The following is a 16,901-nucleotide window of genomic DNA, read 5'->3' as shown; positions in this document are numbered from 1 at the left end:
ATTCAAGTTAAAACAATACTAGAAGAGAGAAGATACCCTCTTTCACATGGTTTATATCTCCTATTGCTAACAAAACTTATTTCTTGACCAAAATGACCATAAACATTTTACCGCTATTTCAAATTCGAAAACATCCTCAATTCGAGAAAGAAAGCTAGCTACAAACCGGTACATTGAAACGACATAAGAGTTGCACTAACTTTGTATATGGAGACCAGCCGAGCAGGCTAAAGGGCAAACAACGTATCAATCACATCCATACACATTGAACTCTATGATCACATCACAGTTCACAGTGGAATTACGTTGGGAGGATCGGAATAGCCTAACAGTTAAGCATAGGCATGTTTGCAGGACAGAATTACTTTCTGTGTTTTGTTGCAAAACGACATTAAAATGGCTGAAGAGACAGACAAGGAATCTCCGGCCACGGGAGAAGGGATGGAGGATATCCAAGCAGAAATTGACAGAAGTTTTAATGCGATTCGGAGTAGCTATGAAGCCGACGAAATGGATGTTGAAGAAGGAACATTTGATAGGACATCTGTTTTTATTGAGGGAGGTTCCGAGAACGAATATTCGAGATCAGACCTAGTTACTACTTTAAATGCTGTAGCACACACTGCAAGCGACGGTACCGTTACAGTTAGCATTAATGACAGTAATGGAAGTAACAATGACTTACCAGGAACAAGTACATCGACAAGTGGAGGTGGTACTGCTTTAACACTTGGGACTTCTGATGGATTTATTCATCATACCATCTCAGCTAATCAAATTCAGATGCAGATAAACCCAGGCTATGCATTTATGCCAGACAATATTCAGGGTGCAACAATTACCCTTGAATCTAAAAATCCCCACACCAAAGCTAAGGAGGTTAGCAGATATCATTGTCTATTTGAAGGTTGCGAGCGCACTTATAGTACCGCAGGGAACCTGAAAACACATCAAAAAACACATACAGGGGAATATAATTTTATTTGTTCAGAGACGGGATGCGGGAAAGCTTTTTTAACTTCGTACAGCCTGAAAATTCATGTTCGAGTTCACACCAAGGAAAAGCCATATTCTTGTGCCCAACATGGATGTGAAAAGTCTTTCAACACTTTGTACAGGTTTGCAATGTTGCTGGTAGTTATTGCCAGTATTTTCATGTTGCTTCAAGAAGCCCAGCACTTTTATTTTTGTTCCCATTCATCATGTATTATTCTGCATTTGTTTTCTTGTTTTGAATGTTGTGCATATACAGGTGCGTATCCAGGGGGGGCGTTGGGGGCGCGCACCCCGGGTAAGAAAATAGAAGAGAAAAAAAGAGAAGAAAAAGGGAAAAAAAAGGGGAAAAAAGAGGAGGAGAGGAAGGAAGGGAAAAAAAAAGGAAGAAAGAGAGAAAAAAAAAGAGAAAAAGAGGGAGAAAAAGCAAAATGCGAAGACACCGGGAAGAGAAAGAAGAAGAGTGACATCATTACAGCGCTGAAGGGTAGCCAGTGACGGATCAATGATTTCGTAGAAGTGTGACTCACCCTACCCCTTACACCGACAACTCCATTTTTTGACGTTTCCATTTTCCTCTCTCACTAATGATCTATATATATACTATATATGGTCTATCATAACGTGTGTGTAGAATTGTGCTATGAAACCAATTGTGGCTGGTCTCGAACTCGACCGTGTCGTCGGGGAACATGACTCATTTTGGGATGGGGCGACCGCCCGCCCCCCCCCATTCAGCATTTTTTTAAATGATATCGCTAAGTAATTTCAAAATAGAAAGTGCTTAGAGGCAACTTACAAGGCCTGGGAAGTGTCATTTCCAGCGATCTGTGAGACATTTTCGGCCAAAATTTGCTTGTATGCTTTGCGCCAACTTATAGCGCTACGCTTAGATAATTTGCCTACAGGCTTCGCCCCTACCTTGGCAAATTCCTCTCTACGCGCCTGTTCGAATTTGTAACGCAAACAGCAGATATCACATCATATCAGTGAGCATGCAAATGACGTTCCAGGATGAAAAGCCTCAAAACTGTCCGACTTGCCTGAAAAAATAGCCAAACATTTTCGCGCGCGAAGCGCGCGTTCAACGTGTTCATGTCAATATCATATAAGCAAGCATCGATTATTACATCGCATGCCATCATGTATGGTACGGTCCGTTAAAATTGCGCAGTATACCGCGGGATGCTAATGTAAACAACGACATGTCTCATGTAGATGTATAAAAAGCAGGGAGGTCCAATTATGTCAAAACTCTCTTTTACATTAGTAATGGCGAATTAGGGCCTGCACCCCCCGCCGCGCAGTGGCGGAGCATCCATATGATCAGGGGGGCGGATGCCCCCCTGACCGACCCAAATGGACTGCTGGCGCCTATTTTCAGCTCTTTACCACTTTTTACTTATTCTAGATTATTGCGCTCTCATCTACTTATTGACATTTGTCACATTTTGTTGGTGTAATTTGGCGATGACACCTTATTCTTCGTTTATCTGCAAATTAGTTAGGCCCGGAAAGGGTCATTTCCGGCGATCTAGGGAGTATCTTTACTCAAAAAATTTCTGTACGCTACGCGCCAACCAGTGGTGGCGCTCCGCTTAGATATTGTCGAAAGCGCCCCTTCAGACCATTCTCGCCACTCCTGACCAATACCCCTAGCTCCGCCACTGCCGCCGCGTCTCCTACGCCTATGTGTGTAGTGTTCGGTTTCGGAAATATCTGCTATTTTTTTCATTTCCTTCAACCAAGTTTTATAATAGCCGTTATAACAGGTTTTAATATTGTACACCAATAAATTAACTGTGTCTGAATTTTCGAAAATTTCTGACCAACATTCTACATCACACTTCCCTCTACTCGTGCAATTTTGACCGATCTGCTAGGGGTTGAAGGAAGTTTTTTCTATATTGGTTGTCCATAGATGAAATTTTGTACAAGATTATGGGTATGTTTTGAAGTGAGTTTATTCATGAGATATGTGAATTTTCAAATTGTGAACAAATATGGGGCTTAAAACCTTGAAAAGTGGGGCTGACGGGTATTGTGGGCCGCGACGTAGAATCACCTACAAAAGCAAAGACCCACAGGAGATGCGATCAGGTCGAACATGATGTGTGCCGGGTTGACAATCTTCAAAAAGGTTGTGGATGGAAAAAAAACTATTAGGAAATACTTGGTTCTCAGGCAAAAAGTGTACATCTGGTTGGTCATTTCAAGCCCGAGAAGTGCCGTTTCCGGTGATCTGGGGGGTTTCAAAAGAAGAAATTTTCTTGTACGCTGCGCGCCAACTGATGGTGGCGCTCCGCTTAGATAGTAATTCGCGCCCCCGGGTTTGAAAACCCTGGATACGCGCCTGATATAAATCAATCAAAATTGTAATTGAAGTGTTTTCCAACAATAAAGGGATGGATTAGTTACAACACAGACTTACTGTTACTATGAGATATACAGTAGGCCTACTCATCGGTTTCTGAGTTTGAAATTTGGCTATTTTCTCAAATAATGTAGTGCATTTAATAAGAATGGTAATTTGCTCATATACTGTACAGTACTTACAAAGAGACACTTGCTTCAAATTTGATATAGTAGACATGCTAAAATGGCAAAAAAAAAAGAAAAAAGAAAAATTGGGGTGATATCCCAAAGATCGAAATTTGCTGATCATGTTAAAATATGTACTAAAGAGCTCTATATACTATCACTGGTTAGCATATAAAGAAGACTTTTTGTTATATTTTTACTGTATGCAACAGGTTCACCAAACCTTATGAGTTTTATGAAATAAGATTTGCAATTGATCAAAGTAGGACATACTGTAGATCTTCCTACTGTAATTCTTTGTCATCAATAAAGGTTTAGAAGTAGCAATAAATTCATGAAATAAAATTCCATTCTCGACATTTCATATGTTTAGACACTTTCCATGTTTCTTAGCACTGTACAGTACTACTCAGTATTAAGTACAACTGTCGGAAAACGTAGAATTTATGCTCTTCACCTCTTACCTACTTTGTGGTAGGACTAGGAATGTAGTAAAATTCAATAAGATCAAAACTAAAGCTTGCTATACATATATATCTTTTCCATCATTTCTAAGTGAAAAATACCTGAACTTCATATTGATTAATATGATTGATTAATACTTTAATTTTGACTGTGTCTTGTTTCTGAAGACTGAAAGCTCATCGGAGAGTGCACACTGGCACAACATTCAACTGCAGCAACGAAGGCTGTACTAAGTACTTCACTACTCTGAGTGACCTTCGTAAACACATCAGGACACACACAGGTGAAAGACCGTACAAGTGAGTAAAGTACTAGTTCAATACAACCACAACAACTCAATGTTATTCCTTCAGTTCAAAACGTTGTAGCATAGTACGTATGTTTTCATGTGCAAGTAACGCCCTCAAAACAGCAGGTGGTTGCCGTGGTAATAATATGGTGTATTTTTATGAAGTACGTTTGCAGGTTGTATCTTTGGCTACCTGGACTTTCTGTTGATGTTTTTGAACGGCAAAGTTGTCTGCCCAATAAGATAAAAATGAGGGTTAGGGTAAAACTAGTCAAAAAGTTTAATGGTAACCTTTGTTTGGGATCAGTGTAGGTGTCTGTCAAATTGTGCAATTATCAACGCACAGTGAGTAACTGAGAACGTTTAGTAAACAGAAAATTGTGTAACAAAACAGTGCCTTTTGTAACAGTAAATTTTGTTTGAAAAGATGAGCCAATATTGGGAATACAATAATTTACCCAAAAATTTCATATACTTTCCAAAAGCTAACGAAGCATGGGAAGTAAATTATAGAAATGATTAACCTACCAAGACACCTTTTTGGTAGTTTTACACTTTAGTCTTTTCACTATATTTGCAGTATGGATTGATTTTATACATCGAGTGTCGACCTTTGATAAAATTTTACAAACTTCAAGTTTTATTAATATTGCTTACGATTAAAAGCATTCAAATATTATGTTCCAAGTGTACAGAGTGGCGTTCCTTTGCAGATGTAGCTCTTCAAATTGTCTTGCTTTTTTTAGCATTCTGCTTTCCGCATCATTTATTCTGAGCAACCCTTCAAAGAAGTTGGTTGATAAATGTGAAGATTTGTTTCACAGTAGCTACAGTAGAAAGTTGTGGTGATTGGAGCTCTAAGACAAGAATGATTATTTTTCGATTATTTCATTATCTTTTGAAAAATCAACAATATTAGCCTTTTTTCCCCCTTTTTCTGAGAAATATTTTGCTCGTTTTAAACCCTTGCAGATGTGAATATGACACCTGCTCAAAAGCTTTTGCTGCCAGTCATCATTTGAAGACTCACATAAGGACGCATACAGGTGAGTGTAATTGGCTTCATTTGGCGAATTAATAAGAAAAAAGACATTTTGGTAAATGTACCAAATGGTGGCATATTTACAGCTTTATACACCAGTTCAATAACAGTTTGCATTTTTTTCATTTTTATCAGAATTTTTTCCGAGACAAGTTATGAATGCCGCCCAGCACAATCAACATTTTTAAACATTTCTGCCTATCTCACTATATTTGATGATTAATTTAACAAATGTTACCGTTTTATACCAAAATATTGGTGAATACTGCACACAGAAGTTAGCTCCAGAATAGGAAAAAAATAGTGCCGTTTGCCATCTAAGCATACCTAATTTGCCAAAAATTTTTAAAGGGGAGAGGTACATCCCAACCCTCACATCCCCCCCCAGGACGTGGATCACACTACTGCACAAATCTGCCCCGCACTCAGATATTCCTGAACACTTCACTTAACACTCATGTCAAGAAATGGTCATCTAATCAAAATTTTTGAACTACAGTAATATTTTGAAAGAGCAAACAAAAACATTTTTGACCACAACAAAAGATTGGAACCTCAGGATATCAAAACTTGAGCTATATACTGTACCTACCCTGCACAGACATTACTACCCTAGAACCAAAAGAAATTGTCAAAAATTTTCTGTTTTTTTTCTTACCAGTTTTAAAGAAAGGAAAGATTGAATGCTTGCAGGTGACACAAGAGACGAGTTAAATGATCTTCTATAACTTTGTCGTTCTCATTGCAGGTGAAAAACCGTATGTTTGTGTTGAAGACGGTTGCAAGAAAGCTTTTGCTACTCACTACAGCCTTAAGAGTCATTCAAAGGGACATAGCAAGTCACAGGAAGGCCAAAAGCAGGACACTGCAGCTTCTTGTAGCCACGAAACAGAACCTGAGGTAAATTTCATAAATAGTGTTGAGAATCTTGATATCATTATCTAGAGATTCTTTGTTTGGAAAGAATATCACAATTTGGCAAATTTCTTATGTACTAACAGTTGCCATACTTCTGGATGTTTTGGTTTTTGAGGGATCTGGAGTTGGGGGGGGGGGGGGTGGTTGCAGTGTATTTGTTTCAACTTTCACCAGTCTGAAGTGGGAGTAGATGTCGAAACATCGTTATTGGTGTCATTTGTAATGTTCATAACGACAGCCAGAGAACTCTGTAAATATTTTTTATGACTAGCTATGTACCCTAACAGTCAACCCATGTTTCCTGAGTCAATCATTCACAGTCTAAAATGCCTTTATGGTGGTTCCTGAGCCCGGTCATACCATGCCTTGACCACAAGGTACTTTGGGAAAAAACTGTGATAAAAGAACACATAATTAATGTTAACTATTCTAAGGATTGCAACTGGAGTGATGAAATTTTGCAGAGACTGCAAAGATCAAAGTAATGACCTCATTTATGACTGAATCTCAAGCATCAATGCGATTGTCTTCATTCCTGTAATCTGTGCTCAGTAATCAGTTTGTCTCCAATGATGACTCTCAAACACTGAATGAAACCCAACAACCTATGAAAGTTACACACAAGTTCCTGAAAGCACCAAAAATACAGGAAACCGATCTTCCTCTCTTACAGAAGGACACTGACGCGGTGGCAAAGTCTCTCCTGACGAGTTTGAACGGCCTAATCTCCATAATGAACAACCAATCGGATTCGTCCCAGGACGAAACCCCGTCGCAACCAGAAGAGCAAGTATGTCTAACTTTTTAAATGTCCTTCTGAAATCCTCCCTCAGAGTTCCGGTTGATGGTATGAAAGGAAATGTATTTTTTTTTTGTGGTAGAATTTGTTTCATTTTGGTTTCGAGGCTTTGCATCCATCAGAACCTATGCAGTCAAGTTGGCGTATATTTGTGTGTTTTTGACGCCCTAATGTAGCTTGTTAACATGGTATCTCAAGAAGGAACCATGTGATTTATGTCATACTTGGTATATATGTTGGTCAGGTACAGTAGATGATCTCTATTGCTTTTGGTGGGGGTATCATGCATATTAATGAGTATGCAGTGTAAGTACATAGATACAGTACATGCTTATGAGATCATAGAATTTGACCTCGTTAATATATGTTGGTCAGGTTCAGTGGATGATCCCTATTGTTTTTGGTTGGGCTATCATGCATATTAATGAGTATACAGTGTAAGTAAATAGATGCAGTACATGCTTATGAGATCATAAACTTTAACCTCATAAATATTCATGCATGATAACTGATTCCTGGTACCTTCCTCTATATGTTGCTGCATTTCTCAGTAGATAATCCCTCATTGGTGTGCAAAAGTTCTATGAATATTAACATTCATGGCTTACCACACTATGAATATGTTTGGGCATCGGAACCACTGCACGTTTTCATTTTCTGGCTTTAATTTTTTTTTTGCTGCTAGTTTTCTATATCACCTTGTAGAATGCACATAGTGGAAACGACTTGCAAAGAATAGATTTAACTTTTCATTTACCAAAGGAAAGTTGCACCAAAAATGTGAATGGGGTTGAAATTACTTATCTTGGGTATTGGCTGTCAATAACCATACTGTATTTACTTCAAGTCACACTTTACCTGTCTCTCCACAACAAATGCACTCTTGCTGTACCGTGCCTAGAGCACTCCACAACATGTTTGCCACTGTCCACTCTCAGTGACCAAACCACTCTCAGCACTCTGGTCTACCACCTGACCTTCATATTTCTACCTCCCAAACATCTCAATTTTTTTTGTGTCAGTTTTGGATCAATATAAGTTTTTGTCATGATTGAATATTGTTTCTGTATGAAACAAAAATACAAAAGATGCAACTTCACTGGTCGTCTGTCTTCACTTTGTCGTACAGGTGGGTCAGTTACAAGAGAGACCGCCCCCTCCCTACCCCATTCAGGTCATCAACGAAGGAAAGGAGATCATGATGCCCCTGGACCTTACCCAGTCTAGCTCCTCCGGTTCCATGCCTGCTACCTCAACATCTACAGCTGAAGCATTTAGAGAGAGTAAAGGTATGCTAAAGTTACAGAATTTATTAAAATTTATGTAAAAATCTCTTTCAGCAAACAAGGGACAGTGGGAGAAGGGGGGAGAGAGGAAAGATGATTTTTTGAGAAGGAGTAAATCTAGAGGTCTGTTGGTAAATCTAAGTGGTTTATACTTGGCCATGATGAAAGAAAATTTATCTAAAAATCTCATTCAGCAGGGACTTTGGGACAAGAGGGGAGAGAGGATAGATGAGGTGACAAATTTTGCATTTTGAGAGCGAGTGAAATTAAAAGGTCTGTTGGTCGATCTAAGTTGTGGTTTGTACTTGGCCATGGTGAAAGACATTCCTCTACATTGTCTGTGACCAATGTCTAAATGAAGCTCTCGCATTTAAAATGCCAAAGTGGTTGCATGATTTTCCTAAAGGATTGTAGAATCATTGCATATCTACGTCATACTGTCTAGCAGATGAAGTGTTCATCCAAAGAAGTGCAGAATGAATCAGTGCTTTTTTGTTTTATCTTGTGTGATTTTGATCTTCATTCTGGTAATTACAACCACTGGATGGGTGTATGTTTCACCTATTCAACAGGGAAATGGTCAAATGACAAATGACAAATGGTCAAATGACAAAAGAGTATTTTCGAAGAAAACAAATTTTTGTGTGGTCATAAATATGGCTAAGCATGGAGAAATAGTTTGCCCGTTGTGAAACCGATCTTTATCCACCGCAGATAACGAGAGTGGTCCCAAGGAAGACGAGAAGAGTAAGAATCAGTCAGTGACCATTCAAAACATCCCAGTCAGCACGGGAGGTAACAGTCTGGTGATCACCGTCAAACATGGTGAAACGTCAGCGCCCACCCAGGTGGTGATCACGCCAGAGGTACTACAGGGCATGATATCAGGCAACAAACATACCTTCCAAGTGAGTACTAGTTTTCTAGTTTAGGGTGTTTTTGTTGGGGGGCAGTGTCATTCCGCCATCGGTACGTTCCGCCATAGAAAATGTGCTCTTTCCGCCACAGAAAAAGTGCCATTCAGCCATGTTACCGCGATAGGGGTAAAGCACTTTTGTATGGCGGAAAGAGCCCATTTATTCTGGGTGCACTGTAGGCCTATATGCACTGTACATTGCTTCGCTTCACACTACCTATAGGCCCGCAAAATCCACAAAATCGGTCATTTAAATGGACTATCAGAATCAGTCTTTTTAATAGACAATCAACCCTAAATTAATTTGGTTTATTCAACCTGATATATTTGAAGTTAGTGTATCGACTCAAGATTACGATCTTACAATTAAAACTATTCAATCAACATGTACATTAAAGACTGTATCTATTCCCCAATCTTGTCTAAACTATAATTCAGTCTATCCAGCGAACTGTCACATTTGAAGAAAGTTTCACCGATACATTCCTGTGTAAAATACATTCCTAAAATGTACCTTTCTGCCATAGTTCTCAAGCCTTTCCGCCACAAGGCTCGAAACCTATGGGGGAAAGGTATGGCGGTATGTACCTATGGCAGAATGGCAATGGAATCGTGTTTGTCAAGTAATCGTCTTTACACTTTATTCATTTAAGTTTACTCAGAAGAACCCATTACGAGGACGGTCTGATCGTGTAGAATACCGCCCCTCCTTCTGTGGACTTCAATAATTTGCTTCCTTTTTACTGATAAACTGACATCTATCACATCTAAATCATGACAACATTTACTTCACTCTTAAACTGACTTTGTTTTTTGACAGTAAACTGCACTGTCACTGTGCTCAGTCTAGAATATCTGGTAAACCAAACAGGTCTTACGACATTTACATCCGTGCTCAGTCGATGTAAAGAGTGGTACTGTGAACGTGTTCTTTGTCTCTAATGTTTTGCCGTAGTGTAATAATTTATGTTATTGTTTTACAACAGGTGCCTAAAACACCTTCCGTAGGCAAGGCAAGGCCAGGCAAACCAACCAACCCTTACACCAGCATACAAATCAACATTTAAGCTGCATTAAAATGCACCTGTTTAAGCCACATCATGAGTATTCTGGCATTTTTTCTTGGTTTAGACTTCTGCTTTTACTTTTTGTGAAGCCATGTACTTTTACCTTTTTTTTTTCCTTCCGGTTATTGTATTATTTGTCCCTAATCGTATTACTTTGGCATTGTTTCACAACAGGTGCCTCCAACACATTCAGTTGGCCAGGTGAATGTACCGACCACACCTACCAGACAGGAGCAATTGACCACACCTCAAGCAGCACCCCAAACAGTTACTGCATCACCATCATCTATACATCCAGCACCTACCCAAGCAGTGGTACAGCCTACCATGACGCAGTTGCCATCACACGTCTCCTACACGCCGGAGGTATTGCCGACGATGGTGGCATCTCCCCAGATAGTGAGCGGCAGCATTCTTTCTAATCCTGTAGTGTCCGTGGGCAGCAGTTTGCAAGGACAAGCCCAGATACCTCTGGCTCAGGCGTCAAATACTTCCTTACCGACCCTCCAGATACCAGCTCAGACGCATTTAAGTGGTACTGACGGTACGCTACCAACCATGGTGACACCCCATCAGCTTGTCAGTGGCACCCTCATCCAGACACCGCAAGGTAACTTCCTGCAACTACCGCCAAACATTAGTAACTCTCCCTTCCAGAGTATGCCATTGGCGAATACAATCCAAGGGATCCTGGGAGGTTCTGCGTCACCGTTGCCCCTAGCTATATTCGTCACCCCAAACCAGGCAACTACCTCCCTAGCTCAGACCATGACCACAGACTCCAAACACTGCTCAAGCTGTGCTGCAAAGCAGTCGTCCAAAGATGCACCATCTACTTCGTCAGTCCCTGTAGAGACAACTCCAGAAACCATTATAGTGGATCCTCCCCCACAACCACCACCACAACCGCCACCACAACCACCACCACAACCGCCACCACCACTACCACCAAGCATATCCGGTCTCAGCACCCCAAACAGCACGTCAGAAATCATTAGAGCTTATTATCAAGAGAAGTCATGCCACAGGTGTGGTTGTAACTGTGATTGTTCCTGCAAGACAGAAGCAAGAATGTCCCCGTATCCTAGTTTCTTTGGGAGTCCCAGTGAAATGACCTAACAGTGGTCATGATGTCACTCATTCTGATCAAGCACAAACGCTGTAATGATGTAGCTAGCTCACATTTTGCCGTAACAGAGTTTATGTGTATTGATTGATAATATGAGAAAAAAAAGATTTTCAGTCTAACCGTTGACCTCAGGATTACCAGTGAGGTCAATGTGTTTTGAATCCGGTTCTAGGCCATAAAATTTCTGCGCTCTTTTGCCACTGTTTATAATTTCACGGTCTATTTTTCCGTTGCTCATTGAAGTATGTTGCTTTTAATGCGAGAATGTAGTATCGGCAGTTCGCATTGAAATGATGCATTTGGGAGTTACTAACAGACTTGAAGCAGAATTACAAGAAACATGTTGGAGAGTGCATGCAGATATTCTTCCATGTATGATAACGAGTACAAGTACTAAGTTCTAGGCCGAAGTATGATTACTTGATCCTGGACTTAGTAGACTTGTAGGGAGTCCATGCTGATACTCTTGTCATGACACCTATACTCCTACTGTGCCTTTTGGATTCGGACTTGGACTCATATTCGAAGCATTCTGATTAAGGGCATGCGAAACTTAGTCCAAATATTCCGGACTCGTGCTTAGAGCCTTGTACTCACACTTGTGGTAACACCAAGGGAAATTCTACTTGTACTCATACTCATACTGTTGTACTTGTATGACAAGTCTGTTATGAGTACAAGCAACTATACTAGAATATGAGTACTAGTGGAGTACTCATTCCTAGTCTGATTACTGATTTCACATTCAAAGATTGTGTCAGTACTCATGCTTGGTAAATTTGAGCTATAAGAAACTGGTCAGTATAATTCAATTTCTATACGCTCAGAGCAGAGCTCATAGCACGGTTCACTTACATAGTGAGGTTACCGTTCAAAATTGTTTTTGCTCTTACTGTGAGTTTTAGTCATGACCAATCACACTCAAGACATTAAGGTTCATCTTAGTGATAAAACGGTTCAAACATCGATCATATATGGAATGTCGTGGGGACAGTAAGAGGTTGCATCTCCATCTACCAAGTGGTTACTATTCTTTGGTGCTACAGTAGAGAGAGGAGGGGGGGGGGGAGGGACAGTGATGGATGTAAGAAGGGATGTAATATCTGCACTTGCAGGACCATGTGCCAGCTCACCAAGGGTAATGTTCATCCTCATTTATTATTCTGGTATAAAGACAGTATTCAAGAAAAATAGAAAATATTAAAAAACATTCTAGAGAGCTGTTTGCTATAAGCTATTTCTTCCAATGAATATTTCTGTACCAATGTTTGCTTTCAGTAGAGAAATCTCAGCTTAGTCTGTTCTGTTTTTATTTTTGTTAAATTTTATATGTCAATCTGCTTGCAAGGATGACTTAAGGGTCAAACTATCTTTAAAGTTTCTATCCCAAAACAATATTTCTATGTTTGTTGTACAAGTGACAGGAAAATGCCAAACTGGTCACCTCAGGTTTATTTGTGTTTCTGTTGTATTAGGATTAAGAGTACTGACTGTTTCGTTTCTCTAATTGTAAAGTTTGTGCATTCATTATATATTAGTAGTTTTGTACCTCTCCATAGCAACTGAATCCGTGGCAATGAGATTGCGATTTTATGAGCTGATTGGTAACTAAGGTGTGGAGCAAAGTGTGAAGGTGCAGCAAATGTAGCTAGTAACTCAAGCTAAATTAATGCAGCTATTTTGGCATTGGAACAACAGAACCACATTACTATATACAAGCGTGCTTGATTTAATCAATCCTATGTATGAGTGTTTACACTTAAAGTAAAGCTTACGGAAATATTGAGATGTTTGAATTTTCCTGTTATGGGTAATATAATATGCCATCAGTGTCTCGGAGAAGTATTTCAAATGTATGAAAAACATCCTTTAAATTTATTGTAGTTGTAGCAGTCAAGTTGTTAAGTTAGCTTAACTTACTTTATGTATAGTTCATATCTACAGTCACCATGTAAAATTGAACTAATAGTGTGTTGTAAAAGTGATTATCATCCAGATTAATTGTCACTTTAAGTTGGTAAAATAGAACAAAAGATTCACTCTTTATAGACATACAAGACACACCAATGTCAAGTAACACTGTATTTAATCTGAGCAGACCATCATATAAATTGCTGCTTTTGATATTTTTAACATGTTGAATTGACTATGAGATCATTGAAAATGCTATGTGAATATGTCTGATATGGATGTTAAATCATCTACTAGATCTCCCACGGTAACATGTTGGCATGTTGAATGAGTTTTAGATCAACAATCTTGCCATGTCAACATGTTGTCATGTATGCTGAATTGCTTATCAGATCAATGATCTCTCTGTGTCAGCATGTTGTTAGGATGTTGAACTGCTGATTAGATCTGGCAATCTCAGCATGTTGTTAAGATGTGGAGTTGCTTATTAGAGCAGCCATCTCTCCTTGACATTTGTCAGTATGTTAAATTGCCTACCAGATCAAATATCTCTCCTTGTCAGCATGTTGTTAGGATGTTGAATAGCTGATTAGATCTGGCCATCTAAGCATGTTGTTAAGATGTGGAGTTGCTTATTAGAACAGCTATCTCTCCTAGACATTTGTCAGTATGTTGAATTGCCTACCAGATCAAGTATCTCTCCATGTCAGCATGTTGTTAGGATGTTGAAGTGCTAATTAGATCTGGCCATCTCAGCATGTTGTTAAGATGTGGAGTTGCTTATTAGAGCAGCCATCTCACCTTGACATTTGTCAGTATGTTGAATTGCCTACCAGATCAAGTATCTCTCCTTATCAGCATGTTGTTAGGATGTTGAATAGCTGATTAGATCTGGCCATCTCAGCATGTTGTTAAGATATGGAGTTGCTTATTAGAGCAGCCATCTCTCCGTGACATTTGTCAGTACGTTGAATTGCCTACCAGATCAAGTACAGTATCTCTCCTTGTCAGCATGTTGTTAGGATGTTGAATTGCTGATTAGATCTGGCCATCTCAGCATGTTGTTAAGATGTGGAGTTGCTTATTAGAGCAGCTATCTCTCCTAGACATTTTTCAGTATGTTGAATTGCCTACCAGACCAAGTATCTCTTCATGTCAGCATGTTGTTAGGATGTTGAATTGCTGATTAGATCTGGCCATCTAAGCATGTTGTTAAGATGTGGAGTTTCTTATTAGAGCAGCTATCTCTCCTAGACATTTGTCAGTATGTTGAATTGCCTACCAGACCAAGTATCTCTCCTTGTCAGCATGTTGTTAGGATGTTGCATTGCAAAATTGTCACATGATTGTTTCGATTTGAAATATTCCGTTATCCAGAATAGACCAGCAGAATGCCTATTGAGAACCCCTGGTTTATGTTTTGTTTTCACTCGTGATCTAATTATGGCTTTATGACTTTTTCAAGATTGAGGAATGATGGGCTATTGGTTATTTCATCTCCTATGGCACCCTGACAGCTTTTTCGTCGGTTATCAAGTCATTATTTTCTTCATCTTCGAGCATTCAGTTTTCTGTTTCTTTATTTTTTTTTCAATTTGTGCAATATAAAAGAATATTTTTTTTCTTTCTTACTATTAAATTTGATGTCAGAGCTCTTTAGAAGGGTGTAAAGCATTAGTGTGAGTTATATCACAGCTAATTTCCTATTCTGTCTAGAATGTTCAGTCATATTGATTAGCTGCTGTATTATAAATATTGAGTATTTTGTCATTGTGTCATTAGTGTCTTTGTTATACACTTGATTTCAGCTTTCATGGTAAGCCCAACCCCCACACCCCCTCCCCCTCTTTTTGTGTGCGAGCCATTGCAGGTGACATATACATTGAATCCTGTTGATACTTACAAACCTAAAAAGGATTTCTGGTGGCTAAACTTGATCGCTTCACAGCAAAAAGGGTTCTGAATCGTTTGGGGAAAACCACGACCTCATAGCAATTTCCGTTGAATTAATCTGCCGAGTTCCTTCTACTACTTTCATAATAAGGGAAATGAAAGTTTTAAATTTGAGTTTAAAATATTAATGCAAAAACACTAATATTTGTTAATATTGACCAGGAGTAAGGTCTTTGTTTCTATATTATAATCTTTCAATAATGGAACCATGGATCCAAAATGGCAGGAGTTGTTGTGTACATAGGTATCCCTTTCCTTTGAAACTTTTACATTTGCTGGCAAATTGCAAGGAGGGTAAAAAATATTTGTCATAAACAATGAAAATATAAATATGACAGGTCTTGGAAGAATCTTCTTTTGTATTAATAGTCTTTTTTTTCTTCCATATCTTATATGAAATTTTGAAAGCCTAAAGAGGTTCTGTGGTACAACTTAATAGGTAGACACAGTTCTTTCTAGATTTTTAATTGACCCTGATACTGTTACTATTAATTGGTAGGATGGAATTAGTTTATAAAAAACATTAGTGAAAATGTGATAACTAATCATATATATAATGCTTTATATAGAGAAAATATAATGGCTTATTTGGTTTTCAGATAATGGGAAAAATACTTAATGGAAATATGCTATTAATGGCAAAGTTTAAGAACCTTGTCAGATTCACTTTTCAAACTCAATTGTCTTGAAAGCTCTAAGAAAAAAAATCTTTTGGATTGAAATTTAAACATTTGGCAGGTCTAGGATTTTTTTAAGAGGGCGCCCCTGAGACTGTGAGACAGGTTATGGTAGATTCCGAAATTACTACCAAAATAGCAAACTATTTTAAGTAAACAAGAACAAGTAGGGGTTGCAAACAAGTAAGTAATGCAAAAGTGTGTTTATTATTGCATTATGTATCTTGTTTTGAGCTAACTCATAATTCCAACAATTTTTTAGTGCCAAAAAAGTCTGACATTTAACTATAGGTTTTTTTTTTTCTTTCATTGCTTCTGAGAAGCTGATTTAACAGCTTGTTAGACTTTGGATTCCAGCCACTTTGAGAGATGGTTATTTGTTATGGTACGAAATGTACTTCAGTAAAAGCTATACTGTTTAACATGTTGCAATTTTGATATTGAAATGGGAAAACTGCAACTTGTCAAACATACTTTTTGTGTCTTTAAATTGTCAATTGTACACTTCAGTACAAAACCATTGAATAGTGTTTTAGCAGTTGCACAAAGAGATACTGAAAACCTTTGCCGAAAGAAATAAGTCAAAAAATGATCTGGACAGAGACAGTTGAGGAAGGACAGTGGGACCACAGATGCTTTAATCAGCCTTATTTGTACCATTCTGATTGTTGTTATGGGACGAAACTCCTTGTTGTGTTTGTTATGTAACTTTTCTCATGGCACAAAATGTCCATCGGTTATAGCTACTGTTATAACCTGTTGCATTTTAATTGCTCATTTTTTTAACACCACACAAAAACTATGTTACCTTTCATGAAAAAGATGAACTCTTATCGGAGATCTTTAACTAATTTGGGAATGAATGAACAGCTTTCTGAAGGCCTTCTTGTATAAGAATTGTGAATTGTTCACTTA

General features: G+C 38.6%; 1 protein-coding gene across 1 annotated transcript; it reads left to right on the top strand.

Annotated features, from left to right (window-relative positions):
• The first annotated feature begins 262 nt into the window (after window positions 1–262).
• Window positions 263–15,802, top strand: LOC139962928 (uncharacterized). The gene is made up of 8 exons (XM_071963339.1): window positions 263–1,118; window positions 4,167–4,298; window positions 5,261–5,334; window positions 6,079–6,230; window positions 6,922–7,038; window positions 8,177–8,336; window positions 9,048–9,241; window positions 10,491–15,802. The coding sequence occupies exons 1-8, from the start codon at window positions 397–399 to the stop codon at window positions 11,433–11,435; spliced, it is 2,496 nt and encodes an 831-aa protein (XP_071819440.1). The 5' UTR covers window positions 263–396; the 3' UTR covers window positions 11,436–15,802.
• The last annotated feature ends 1,099 nt before the right edge of the window (window positions 15,803–16,901 follow it).

The sequence above is a fragment of the Apostichopus japonicus genome, chromosome 21, assembly GCF_037975245.1.
Source record: "Apostichopus japonicus isolate 1M-3 chromosome 21, ASM3797524v1, whole genome shotgun sequence".
Lineage (NCBI taxonomy): Eukaryota > Metazoa > Echinodermata > Holothuroidea > Aspidochirotida > Stichopodidae > Apostichopus > Apostichopus japonicus.
This window is presented reverse-complemented; position numbering and strand designations above follow the sequence as displayed.